Source organism: Jaculus jaculus, chromosome 1 (genome assembly GCF_020740685.1).
Source record: "Jaculus jaculus isolate mJacJac1 chromosome 1, mJacJac1.mat.Y.cur, whole genome shotgun sequence".
NCBI classification, from domain to species: Eukaryota; Metazoa; Chordata; class Mammalia; order Rodentia; family Dipodidae; genus Jaculus; species Jaculus jaculus.
In genome coordinates, this window is record NC_059102.1 from 115,746,779 (window position 1) to 115,761,299 (window position 14,521).

Sequence of the window (14,521 nt, forward strand, 5' to 3'; positions counted from 1 at the left end):
TTCAATTTCACAGAAGGCAAATAAGCTCCCATTATTCTTCCCAGAGATGATTGTGTCTGTTTCATCATTAATGCTGTATTACAGTCTGCCCAAGTTCAATCTCACATGTAACCTATTTATGAGGTAAGCTCTCATAACATGAATGTCAGAATTGTTTCATCACACTGAGAATAATTTTAAAGTCAGTCTTGACACTGCTTCAAGCACTAAAAATGAAGAAATAAAGACTTGACCCAGGGACAATTATAGAATTCACAGCTGGCAGAGAGAAGCAGAGGCAGAGAGGTCATGGTGGGTTTGACAGCTATTAGAATTGCAGCTTCAGATTGCCTCAGTCCCATCCTATCCAATATATTTATCAACAACTTAGATGAAGACATGCTTGCAGCAAATTTCAGGCTTTACAGAAGGGAGGGAGAGATACATAAGAACATAAATGCTGTCCCTGAGGTCAGGGACTGAATGTTTCATCACTGAATCTTCTCTGCCTGCCCTAGACATATAGTGAGTACTCAGCATATTCTACATGAAGGAAGGAATTGCTGGGTCAAGATAAAAACCAAAAGAAAACCAATGAATGCTAAACAAGATGCAGTTTAATAAAGATAGATTAAAAGTTTAGGCTCAAAAACTCAATTCTATGCATTAGCATAGAATGAAAGAGACCCAATCTAACAATCATCTACATAAAATAGACGCATTGGTTCATTACCAAGTTTCCAATAAGACAGTGATAATTCTAAAATGTAATAGTGTTATGCTACAGTGATAAGAACATGATAAAGATCAGCCCTCTCCAGACTTGTAGCCATTCAGATCACAGTCTGAGCACAAGGTTAATTCTGGACTTTGCTCTTTGGAAGGAATATTAGCAATATGGAGCATGAACATGGACGGGCATTCAGATCAGAGGAGAGGGAGGTCTTAAAGGCACGGTATAATTAACACAGACATCATCAGCTCCATCATCATCACTCACATCCGTACAAGACCTTACAGATTGCAACATGTGCTCTCATATATCACCTGGTCTGGGAAAAGTCAGTTAAATGAGAAATGCCTTTAATGTCTGAGGAGTTGTCCAATGGTAGAATAAGATTTGCTTTTTGTGGCTGAGAATTAACAAATGTCATAGGAAACATAATTCTGGTTCGTTTGCTAACAATTAGAACTTTGGAATTTTTTAAATATTTCATTTATTTAATCTTTTGAGAGAGAGATAAAGAGAAAGGCAGATAGAATGAGCATGGGCACGGCCACGGCCTCTAGCCACTGCAAATGAACTCCAGACACATGTGCCATCTTGTGCATCTGGCATTATGTAGGTACTGGGAAATCAAACTCAAGTCCTTAGGCTTTGCAGACAAGTGCCATAACTGCTAAGCCATCTCTCCAGACCCAGAAATGTTTTTGATGTATATATGTGTGTGTGCATGCATGCACATGTGTCTGGGGTGGCCAGAGGCAGACATTGAACATCTTACTTTATCACTTTCCACATTACTTTCTTGAGACAGAGTCCCTCAGTGAACTCAAAGCTCACAGACTGGGCTAAATAAGCTAGCCAGAAAGAGAGGGATTCTCCTTTCTCTACTTCTCTAGTTCTGGGATTACAGGTGCTGGTCACCCTACCTAGCTTTTACAGGGGTGCTGGGAATCCAAACTCAAGTCCTCAAACTTTTAAGGCAAGCCCTTTACCCAGAGTCATCTCCTTCGCCTAGGACTTCAGAATGCTTTGAAGTCTTCCGTACTGGTCCAAAAAGAAGATATATAGTACAGCTAGTAGAAAAAGCCTATTTGCAATGGGTAAATAAAATGCTGGTATAATTTATGTTTATGGAATTTTCAAATGGCAGATGGATTTCTTTTTAAGGCAAAGAATACCTTGACTCTAGGTTAAACCCCATCATAGAGGTTCGAGGTATCGGCTTGGAGTGTGCACTAAGGTCTTTCCATTCTATGTTTCTTGGGAAAATTTTAACATAGGAAATGAAGTAGTGGTACCAATAACTGTTGTCAGTGTGGTCAGGTGGCCTCTTTGATATGAAACTAGCTCTAAACCCAACCTCTATGTTTGGTATCATGGAAGTATAGCCACTTATTTCTTTTCCTTTGTTATTTTTGGACTGTAACACTTCCTGGCGACAGTCACAGACTGCTTCTCCCTTATCCTCACCAATCCACAGCCCCAGTGGAGAGTCTTATAGGGATCAAGCCCTGTACCCTTACCATATCCCAGACAAAATTGGAGAGCCAGTAGATGACGGGTTTCACCCCACTGATGAATTGTAGGTGCTTAGCTTTGCTGACCCGCTCCTGGATCAGGAACACAACAAAGCTGGCTGGGACGAAGGACATTGCAAAGATGACACAGATGGATACAAGGACATCCACTGATGTGGTCATCCTAGAAGGCAACAGGCAATAAGGGTCAGAGGATTCTGATGTAGGCAGGTGCACGATAAGTAAGACAGACATTCACATGCCCAAAGCACACTCCCAAGTTTGGGGGGGGGGATATATTCACCAAATGCATTTATTTCAGGGTGAGATTTAAAGATATTTTTAAAGGAAAATTTAAAAATCCACCAACACATATAAAGCTGACTCTACTGAGGACAAAGAGTATGTCACCCCAATGAAACTACTAGGTAAGGAATGAGAGTGGTTTTAATGGTGTTCAGTTTTGTCGATAGTTCTTGACCTTGAAAGCTAACGGTTTTCAAGCAGTAACTTGAAAACTGAGTGTTTGTGTAAGTTTAATTCACATTGCTGTAAATAAATTTGAAAACTACAGGATGTAGCATTTCTCTCTAACACAAAAATTTTGTCAGACTTCTGTTTGTAGGGAGAAAAGTCCATTAAACAGAGTCCTGGCATACAAATAGTAGGTCCAATATTGATATTCTATGGGCATTAAGTAGATGCAATAATTACTATCCCCCACTTATAAAAATAGGATCTAAAGTGTTGAATAACAAGTCAGTGTTGGGCTTGGAAATTTACATGAATTGCCTCATTCACTAACTAGAAAGAATTGACACTAGATACAGACCCAGATCTCAGTAATTCCAGACTGGGCTGGCCTTAAACTCCACACATGCATCCGCACCCATGCACGCACACTTGGTTTGGGTAATAAGCTATTAAAAGCATGTTCCACTGAATTTAAAAAAATAAACTAGTTTTAAAACAAATGAAACATTTTTATTAAATGTTTTTGTTAAGAATGAGTTAGGGCCCTATTAGCAATCTTCAACTCACTGTATATGAGTTCATCAAAGGTAATGATTTTTGCAGATCTACATCATTTTCTTCTGCAGTGCAAAGAAAACCTATCATCCAATTTTTAACTGTTTCCAGTTGCTACAACCAGTTTCATACTTTTCCCCCTACTCCATGATTCCCCTAACACCATCACCTTACCCATCCATGCAGACAAAGCTATACTTAGAGGGCCGCCTCCGAGAGCCGCCACTACTCCTCGATTCCGCTAATACCCTCCCCTCACTCCATCCATGCAGACACAGATGCACTTACAGAGCCACCTCTGAGAGCTGCTGCTTGGTGAGATTCAAAGGGTGATTGAAAGCAGTAATCCCATATTGGCTAGGATTCGCTCCCTTCTGTAGGTTGGCCCGGAGAATGGCATTGTTGATGACATTCAGAAAAGAGCTGATGGCATGCCAGCCCTTGTTATTAAACCACACCTGAAATAAAACAGACCAGGTTTATGGTAAGGCTGCTAACCTGTCCCCTGTAAATGGGTGCATATATACAAAGCATGCACATAAAATTCAGAAAGGAATTCCAGATATATCTAAGACAGATTCTGGTCCCAGAATATGACAAAGTAATGATAAACACAGGATACACTGGTCATGGGGCCAACAAGGCATAAGGACTACATCTTTAACTAGTTCCTCTCCCAACAGTTGGAAACAGCCATGATTACTGTACTGCCTCCCTGCTATACATGAGGAAGCAGGAGCTTAAATAGCTTAAGTATCTTGAGACAAGGTCATAGTGGCTCTCATGACCAGTCTGGTGGGGTAAAGCTGGCTTTCTTCATCATTACACTCACTGCTTCACTGGAAAAATTAATAGTTTGCTCTTTTCTGTCATGAATATGCCTATAAGTTTGATCACAGTCCAAAAAGTACACAGGACTGTTGTTTACTAAGAAACTAGTAAAATATGGATGGTAGTTTACCTTGACATTATTTTTGGTGTCCAGGCCTGTCATGAACCTTCCCAAGCTGTTCAGAAATCGGTCTGCAGAACTGTCCTGTGAACAACACAATCCTGCCTCAGCTGTGAGCATTCACACAAGAAAGGGGCAACAGTAAGCCTGAAGTGAGTGACAAGACAACCCTATGAAGGCAATAAATACCACCTACCTCATCTATCTAAATTGAATTTGAAGCCATTAAATTCATGATTCCTGAGAACCACCAGAAATCCACAGCACTGATATTTTTATGATGCCACATGTCTTAAAGTTCTCATGACCAAGAAAGTCCATGACTCAAAATCCCAAGATTGTGCAAAGCAGCCCCTGGCATCATTCCAAGAACTACAGCCACACACCATATACAGGTGCATCAGACACGTGGACCTGGGTTTCGAAGAAAAGCTTCAGACTCTGGGTCCAGCACTGCTGTCCAGGATCCCACAGTCCATGTCACCTGACTGCCTCAAGTCTCCCTTCAAACTGGGAAACAAGACATAGAGGAATGAAAGTGGGCTCAGCAGATCTTAAAGACCAACTACCCTTCCACCTTAAAAAGGAAAATCATTCATTACCTATTTAGCCAATGATTGTTTTAGGAAAATATATAAATCCCAATTAATTTACACACTAGCTAAATTTAGTAAGTACTTTAAAGAGCTTTTAGTCTTTGAGTTCTTTTTTTTGTTATGTTTTTTGTTTTTTCAAGGTAGGGTCTCACTCTAGCTCAGGCTGACTTGGGATTTACTCTGTAGTTTTCAGAGTGGCCTTGAACTCACAGCAATCCTCCTACCTTTGCCACCCAAGTGCTGGGATTAAAGGCATGCACCACCACGCCCAGCTCTGAGTTCATTTTTGATCACTTTCAGAATTTGAAACATATGCTAAGTAATTCAGTCTGGTCAGGTTGAAATCACTGAATCTCAACAACAGCTCTAGATTCAGACATGTTCAGAATACTGAGCTGTTAGGACCTGGACTGAACATCCAGTTCCCAGCAGTTCCAGCCCCACCTTTTTTTCATGTCTCAGGATGGATGCTGTACCTTGGCCAACTTCAAAAGTTTCTTCACTTGCTTGATGGCATCGTTAACCTCTTGACTCGGAGGAAGCACTTGGGAATTACTGACGCCCAGGGAAAACCCGCCATACCTGCAAGGACAGCCTGCCATTAGAACCCAGAGGACTTGCCACCTGCCCTCACTTAGCAACAGATGCCACAGGGGACAAGATTCTTTGAGAGCCACTTATCATTCAAATTAGGACCTGAGACTAACTGAGGGAAGCTAACCCTAGCTTCCTTCTCTTGAAGTCTAACCATCCTAATTCTCAAAGACCTGAGTCTGACTGGGGGAACCGAACCCTGGCTTACTTATCTTGAAGTCTAACCATCTTCAGTCTTAAGGTTGCTGCCCAGACTGGAGAACCGGGGCCAAAGAAACATACGGTCAAGATATCTGAGACACTGAGAAAAGGATGGCCACTCAGGTCACAGGGGCTCCTGCCCCCTGAGACTCAGGCCTAACCAAGCAGATGGGGAGAGGAGTGGCAAAGGATGCTGCCTTGAGTAGGTCACGTAGGGTTTATAGATAGGTCTTGTTTTCCCCAGCATAAGGATCACTATGTGGGCCTATGTCTGCTCTTCCCAGAGCTTCTGGGATCCAGACCAGTAGGAAAGGGTGAGGAGGAAAAGTGGGACTCAGTAACAGAGTCTTTGAGGTGCCCTGAGTCAGTCACATCTGCTATTTCATTTTTCCATGATATAAAAATTGACTTCAAGGGTGTTTTCTTCCCCTGTCCCACTTTTCCTTCAAAACCCAGAGGGAAAGAATACAGTGAAAATAAATGGCTTCAATGTCTTTTATTTCCTCCCTGTCTCATGTGAAAGGCCTGAAAAAATTTTTCTTGAGACTCTGGGTGGCCCTGGGAATGTCTGGGGAAGATGTAGCTAGGATAGGCTTTCCCTTCATAACACTGTACTCACTTTAAGTTCCTACAGGCCCACAAAAGATTTCTGAATCTCAAGGAAATTATAACATGAAACATTTCAGAAGCTTCAGCAGGGAAAAGCTCAGAAGAGGCGGCCAGGCACCAAGCAAGATCCTTTAGGTAAATGCCTCCAGAGCCCAACTCAACCTGCGCCCTTCGGGGCTCCACAGGTCTGCAATGCCTGTCCTCTTCACAGCAAGGTGACACCCAAGAGTGTGTGAGTGGCAAACATTCCCCAAGCATACAACTATGTCTCAATCTAACCTGGCTACATCAAAGTCATCTCCTGAGGCTCGAGGTACCAAGAACAACAGAAAGAGAAGATCAGCTTACCTGAACTCATTCACCCAGATCTTATTCTTTAAGCTGCAGAAAATAAAAGACAAACCAAAAATCAGATCTAGATCCTACTCTGATGGTAAAAAGGGGCAGTTATCTATCTGACAATGAAAAAAAGGGGGAAATTTTCCACCTAAGAACATCAGACACGTAAAAGACGAGGGATATTGTGAACATTCAGACATAAGCCTCAGGTTTGAGACAGCCTAGAATGAAAATGACGGTGGTTTCAAACTTAAATCCTGCCACTGACTAGCTTGAGCAGGGGGAATAACTTATCCTTCAGAAGCCTGTATTACTGTTGCTTTTTATAATTTTGTTGTGAGGACTAGGTACAGAGACATACACAAAGGTTTTGAATCCTCTCTCATGGGTGAACTTCAAAAAAACACATGAAATCCCAAAGAGATCTCAAGGAGAGACTAAGTAGCCTGCCTCAGGAGTCTTTAAAGAGCTCCACATTGTGCATCTGGCTTTACGTAGGTACACTGTGGAATGGAACCTGGACCAACAGGCTTTGTAAGAGATGCCTTGAACCACTGAACCATCACCCTACCCCACTTTTTAAATCTAAAGACTAATTGCTAATCATATATGGATGGAGAGGTTATAACTCTTTTTATTTTGGGCCATTTTATACATATATTACATTTTGATCATATGTATCTCTCACTACTCTCCCTTATCTTTCTCAGTCTCAATGTACCCCTTCTCCCTGTCTCTTGGGAAGCTATGATCACTAGTATTCCAGCACACCTGTGTCATTTAAAGCCACTCAGCTCCTAACAGAGATATACCACTTGACCAAGCTAATGGGAAGGAAGCCAGAACACAAAGTTTCTGAATAATAATTAAATATCTAAAACTATACAGTCATGTCACAGGAGGCTACAAGGCTCTTTAGAGGCTCCTGAGGTAGGTTACTGAGTCTCTCTCTGAGCTCTCTTTGGGATTTCATATGTTTTCTTGGAGTTCACCCATAAGGGAGGATTCAAAACCTTTGTGTATGTCTCTGTACCTAGTCCTCACAACAAAATTATAAAAGCAACAGTAATACAGGCTTCTAAAGGACAAGGTATTGCCCCTGCTCAAGCTAGTCAGTGGCAGGATTTAAGTTTGAAAGCCCAATCATTTTCATTCTAGACTGTCTCAAACTTGAGGCTTATTTCTGAATGTTCACAATATCCCTCATTATTTTTTCTGGTCTTTTTTTAATAATATGTTAAATGTTGGAAAACAGAACCTCAATCTGGCATTTCCCCTCCACTATAGTATAATAATTGATAGTTCTTGAACTCCTCTACTCAGCATTGGTAAAGCACAGGCCAAGTATAAAATAAAGTCACCTTTTGGCTATGATCTGCACATATGTCTTCACCAGATAATCTGAAATGTTTCTTCCAGTTAGATTTTGAAGGATGTCTGCAGTGTTCTGTTTTCTCTGTCCACATAAAAACCAAGCACATGTGTCTTTATAGACATGAATTGAGGCAGAAAACAGTTCAAAAATCACAGAGACATATGTTTCTCAAACATATCCTAGAACCCTGTGACAAGACCCAGTAAGTACCCTAGGCCACCTTCCACCAAGCCTACCTAGTACATTCTGCCCTTGTGACCTGTCATTCACTTATGCCAAGCCAGTCTTCTCCAGGAAATTACTCTAAATGCCTCACCAATGAGCACTGAGATAGAATTCTTCTTCACAGTCAGAAGAGATTTTGGGGAACCACACTATGAGCTATGCATATTGAATTCTTTTATTCACTGGAAGGACTGGATTAGCTGCTATATTAGAATGGTAACCAAAACTTCTTTATGTTTGTGCATCCATTTAAAGGCACTTGTTCTCAGCCTCCAATCTGGGTGCTGAATGAAACAGCAGAGAGCTATAACAAGCAAGACTCTTCCTGAAATTCTCAGGGGCAAGCAATGGCATAGCTCTACTTCCAAAATTCAGAGTCACAGAAAATGTTACAGTTGATAAAACAAACAAGTTTTATGGCCTAGCCTCCCTAATCTTGAGGTGTAAAAACCAGGCCAATTGAGTTAATATGGATTGTTGGAGATACCGGCTTGCATGTGGCAGAAGCAGGGTTCAAAGCTGGGCCTGTGGCAGCTGTGTAGCAGTTATAAGCACCATGTGGTTCAAAACCTCTCCCTGAAATGCACTTGCTTTTCTCAATGTCAAGTAAGATCAAGGCTGAAATGAACTCCCTTAATATCTTTATCTCCCTCATTGCTGCCCTGCACAGATACTACCAGCCAATCCTACACCTGCTGTTCAGTCACACCCTGACAGCAACCCACCTGTGGAGGTGGCAATCCTCCTGCACCTGGGGGACACACAGGCAGCATCTTCTTGATTTTGTCACTGCTACATTGGCAGGCAGGTGAGGGGTTCTGCATTGTCCAGTTCCCATTTTGGAAGAGGTCCACCATAGCTGGGGGAACTGGGGCAGTGGTCCACTCCTCCTCCCCCAGCAAGCAGGGTGTGTCTCTATAAAGGAAGGACATCAAAGGTAAGGATCATCTGAGAGGGTCTGGCCTTCTCTGTTGCCTTAGGAACACAGACTCATTCTGTAATCACCACAAACAGGCACCTATTTCTACCATTTGGAAAGAAGGAGTATGACTACATTATGTTTGATCTCACAGCAGCCTGAGAAGCTGGAGCATCACTTTACAGATAAGGAAAATAGAACATAAACCGGCTCTAGATGTTCATATATTGAATTCTGTTCAATTTGGTAGAACAGTGTTTGTTGACACAACACACTGGGAGGCAGACACTGTTGTGCATCTGTGAGTCGGAAGTGAACAAAAGCTCCCTGCCTTCATGGCGTTCTGGTGCCAAAAATGAGTTTGACAGCAAATAATCTAATTTACAGGACCCAAAACAGTGCAAAAAAAAAAGGGAAAGTATATGAGGAAAGCAGACCTCTGGAACTCAGAGGCAAAACATCACCAAAATATAAACAAACAATGAGAAAGAACAAGCTAGGCAAAGATCTGGGGGAAGAACACTCCAGGCAGAAGCAACAGAACGTAGTGCCATGGCCGTGTGAAGAATGCTTTCCATTTGAGGGCTCACAGGAAAACAGCATGACCGTGTTGTGAAGAGCTAAGAAGAATATTAACTAATAAGAAAGGGGAGTGAGGCAGGGGCCTCATAGTACAAGCCTGGAAGGGGTCCGGATTCTATGGTCACTGTGCTAAAAACCCTGTGTAGAGTGGCAAGATTAAATCCATGTTCTACAAAGAGTAGACAACTGGGGAGTGGGTGGGTGGAGAGAGATGGCGTGATGTAGGATGAGTGAAGTAACTTGCAAGCATTTTAGGAGACAACATGGGCCATTTTCTATGCTAAGAGCTATGAATTGTTAGGAGAACATTGCAAGTCCCTTATAATCTCAGGCTATTTTTTTCCCACTGGTAAAATAAGAGTATTAAAAGACTTCTCACTTCTAGTCTCTCTTCCAGTTCCAAATTATACAATGCAAACCAGATCCATAGTCTTTATACAATTTTCCTAAACAGCAAAAGAAAGCAAATGAAGTTTGTCAGATTGAGCTACCACTGCCTCTTGAGAGCCTCTTACCTAATGACAAAGCCAAAGACCTTGTCCTTCCAAAGCCCACACCTGAACCTATCAAGAAAAACTGAAAGAACACTGAAAAGCATTTTAGTCAAATTGTCTTGGGTCCAAACACTTTCTGTAGACCTAGCATTTGAATTTCAGTAGGAGGTGGCAAGATAGAACCCTTTCTTTCAGACTCCTCCAACAGAGGGTGGGTGGTGGTCAGACAAAGTTGCACAGTCTCTGATGTCAGGGCCTCATTACTTTTGTTCTGTATGTTCTGCTCAGTTCTGTCTCCTACAGATCTTCCTTAGGCTGGCATCATCCCATGAGGCCACACAGTTCAGCTAGCCAGCAGTGAATCCATCTAAACATATTAACATCTTAACATCCTTCTTGCCTATAAAATCTTCATGTAGCAGCACATCAAAGGGGTTGAAGGGGTTGTGAAGCCCAGCTGTCTGTGTCTGCTGCACCATCATGGCTGTTTTAGCAGGACACCAATACTGGCTGCTGGATTTACCACCCAGTAAGTAATAGATAGGAGAAAATGGTGATTAATTATCTATAGGTTTGTCTTAATTGTATCCAAAGGCTTATATGCTGAAGACTCAGTTTACAGCTTGGGTGTATTGAGAGTTGGTAGAACTTTAGGATATGGGACCTAAGAGAAGGAAATTAGGCCATGGGGTACATGTTCTTGAAGGAGATATTGGTACTACAGCCCCTTGCTCACTCTTTTTCTTCCTTGCCATCATAATGGGAGCAGGTATGTTCCACCACAAATTCCCTGCCAAGATGTGCTGCCTCACTCTCCTCAGTCCCCAGGACAACAGAGCTACCAACTATGGACCAATACCTCTGAAGCCATGAATCACAATAAGTCGTTCCCCTTTATAGCTTGGTTTTCTCACTGACAGAAAACTGACTAACACATCATCTAATACTAATTAAGAGCTAACAAGTACATAGAAACTATCCACTGGGAATCTTGTCTCCATAGTTACCATGCTCCTTCCTCTGATAGGAAGTAAAACTTGCAATTCAGTTTTTCCCTTTCCAGATCTCAAGCACTTTCCCAACTTCCCATATAACCCCTCAGATATCAATACTTCCAGAATAACAACCTCAGGTGCAAATTCTGCCTGAACCTGGAAACTTGGAAGCCACTTTTCTATAAGCCTTCAGCACACCTAGCCACTTCATCTTTCCACTGACTTTCCCACAGTAGCCTTGTGACTTGCTTTCTCTCATATACAAAGTCATATGGGGATATCACATTTATTTGCCTACTCTTTACAAACTGTTGTGAAGGCAAGGATGACAAAATATGTAACTGTACAAAACAAAAGTGTCCATTTTTTTTCAACATTTGGTGCTGATAAACCTCTTTTTAGGTTTATAGTGTTTTTTTTTAATTTTTTGTTTATTTTTATTTATTTGAGAGCAACAGACAGAGAGAGGAAGAGGCAAAGAGAGAGAGAGAGAGAGAGAATGGGTGCTCCAGGGCCTCTAGCCACTGAAAATTCTAACTCCAGAAGCGTGTGCCCCCTTGTGCATCTGACTAACGTGGGTCCTGGGGAATTGAGCTTTGAACCAGGGTCCTTAGGCTTCACAGGTGAGTACTTAACTGCTAAGCCATCTCTCCAGCCCCATAAAAGTGTCCATTCTTATAAAAATCAATATGTCACCATAACAGGTTAGAGCAAAGAAGCTGCTAAACAAAATAGCAAGTTGTATACTGTGTCATCTGATTCTGACACTCAAATACAGGAGCTGGGGTCAAGGAGAGAAGGGGGAAATACCTGATCAGGAAGGATAAAGAACTATTTTAAATGGTAGAGGAATAAACATGGACTTTGCAAAATTTTAGAAAATTCTCTGTTTGGTCCTAGATTGTATGGTTAGGTTAATACACTGGCTTAACTTTTTATTTATCTATCATCTATCTATTGATCTACCTACCTAGCTATCTATTTATTTCCAAGCTGAGAGACTGGGGAAGAGAGAGAAAATGAGCATGCCAGGTCTTCCTACCACTGTAAACAAACTCCAGGTGCATGCTCCACTCTGTACTTGGCTTGATGAGGGTACTGGGGAATCAAATCCAGGCCATTACGCTTTGCAAGAAAGTACCTTAACTACTGAACAGTCTCTCTAGTACTACAGGCTTTTAAAAGTGACTCAAAGTTCAAAGGATGGCAACCATAATGTGGCATCAGTAATATCAGGTAGCAAGTATAAGAGGCCAGGTTATGGTAGAAATGTCACTCACGGGATTGGGTTTCCTTCCATACATCGAGTCCCAAAGCCTGGGTCTTTGGTAAGTGCATTCAACAGTTCCTGGGTGCCCATGTCCTCAGGAGCATCATTACTGTGGATAGATGAGAGATAGTTATCTTAGCAATGCATCCAAACTAGGAATAGGAAGATAAAAGGGTTTTTCTAAATAGATCATTCCATTAAGCACCTCATGGGGGACAGACTCTTAAAGCCAAAATAAATAATGCACATTTACATATGTGCTTTAATTTGAAATAAGAAAAGTCATTAAAGATCAGCATTCCAAAAGTACATTCATCTATTTGACACAGATAACTAGGATTTTGAAGGAAGGATAGGAGGAGTAGTGTCAATGTATTGGTATGGACAACTAGAAAGTGCAAAAAAGTCATGAGCATAGGTCACAAACACATCACATCCTACAGACATGGGTAAATAAGGGTAGTGGCTGCAAAGGGAAAGAGTCAAAGTTTAACCCTGTAAGAAAGTGTGGTTTAGAGAAAATGAGATAAATTCACATGTTTTATATAATTAATACATTCAAATACATATACACAAGCACAAACATATATATATATATATATATATTTGGTTTTTCAAGGTAGGGTCTCGCTGTAGCCCAGGCTGATCTGGAATTCACTATGTAGTCTCAGGGCGGCCTCAAACTCACAACAATCCCCCTACCTCTGCCTCCCTCCCAAGTGGTGGGATTGGTGTGTGTCCACCACACCCAGCTAACATATACATATTTAATACATATAAAACATTATGTGTGTGTATGTATATGTATGTGTGTGTGCTTCTGTTTTAAAGCTTCCCTTTAAATCTGGCATATTTCTCCATCTGAAAATCCAACAGAACAATAGAAAACAGGATCTAAAACCTCCTTTGTCCTTTGTTTTATGCATAAGATTACTAAGGAGTAGGAAGTACTCTTGTGTAAAGATGAACACCTAGCTAACACCCTAAACTTAAAGGGGTAGATAATAATTGTGTGAATTGTTTCAGCAAGAAAAAAAGAGACTGGAGTGTCTGTGTTTTGACAGTGTATAGAAGCCCTGTGGTTTGGTTATGAAATTAAAGCCCATGACTAAAAATCCAAATATTTCATTACTCAGATGTAGATTTTAGTGAGGAATGATTACTTTAGCTAAAATATATTTTGTCATTTACAACAGCAGTTGCATGACAACAAAAGATAAAATGCCAGAGAGGCACCTATTTTTATTATGCATAGTTCACTATTCTTTGTGTGCTTGTGTAGGGGCCATAGTCAAACAAATCCATTCCACTGTGGCAATGTGGGTTCTGATCCCTTGACTCTCAACACAGAAAACACTCTTAGAAACCCTCTTGGTCTACTTGAGCCCTCCTCTCCCCTGGACACAGAAGACAGACATACCTGACAAACGTATACTGCTCGTTGTACATCCAGGGCTGAAGTTCCAGGCTGGGGTACTTGCCAAACGGTGGCACGATCAAACTGAACACCAAGGCGATGCAGACAAACACAGCTGGCAGGACAATCTATAACCACCGTTGGAAAGGGGTGGAGACAGACAGGAGGCACGTGTTAGAACTCAGAAGTACAAGGTCCTGTAAGTGTAGCCATCCTCCCAGACCAGCAGCAGAAAAATCAGGGGCACAGGGGTCCATAGCTGAGTTTGTTAAAGTATTCTTGGCAGCTGGAAAGCAATGGAGCCTGGAATATAATCTCCAAGATGTTTCTGGAGGTTGACAGCACAGTCAGAGATTAGAGCCACCTGGCACAGGTACTAATATGGGTGCATCACAGAGTAGAGAGTGAGCCCACGTCAGAATGACACCAGACCTTTCCTCTAAAGACTAACAAAGACCACACTGAGCCATGAGCCCATCTCAGCACAAAGGAAAGCTAAGACAAGACTCCTAGTTGATTCTGTCTCTACTAAGAATGTTCTATGTTGTATCGCTTACCCCTTTGGCCCCAGTGTCCTCACTTGTAATCTAAGGACTGAGAATAGCTTCAGGTCCCACACTAATGAAGCCAACCACAGCAGAGTACAACAGCAGCCACTGTCTCTGTTTCCTGTGAGTACCTCGAAAAATGTAATTATACGA

The 14,521-nt window shown here is 41.7% G+C and overlaps 1 protein-coding gene across 1 annotated transcript in view; it reads right to left on the reverse strand.

Moving 5' to 3' along the window:
• Abca1 (ATP binding cassette subfamily A member 1) overlaps positions 1 to 14,521 on the reverse strand; it is a 142,410-nt gene that overhangs the window by 11,352 nt on the left and 116,537 nt on the right. The window contains exons 29-37 of the mRNA XM_004656977.2: positions 13,824 to 13,948; positions 12,414 to 12,512; positions 8,869 to 9,058; positions 7,905 to 7,999; positions 6,553 to 6,585; positions 5,277 to 5,382; positions 4,214 to 4,288; positions 3,541 to 3,710; positions 2,230 to 2,407 (exon numbers count right to left, since the gene is read on the reverse strand). Coding sequence (XP_004657034.1) covers positions 2,230 to 2,407; positions 3,541 to 3,710; positions 4,214 to 4,288; positions 5,277 to 5,382; positions 6,553 to 6,585; positions 7,905 to 7,999; positions 8,869 to 9,058; positions 12,414 to 12,512; positions 13,824 to 13,948 — 1,071 coding nt within the window. The remainder of the gene's footprint in view (positions 1 to 2,229; positions 2,408 to 3,540; positions 3,711 to 4,213; positions 4,289 to 5,276; positions 5,383 to 6,552; positions 6,586 to 7,904; positions 8,000 to 8,868; positions 9,059 to 12,413; positions 12,513 to 13,823; positions 13,949 to 14,521) is intronic.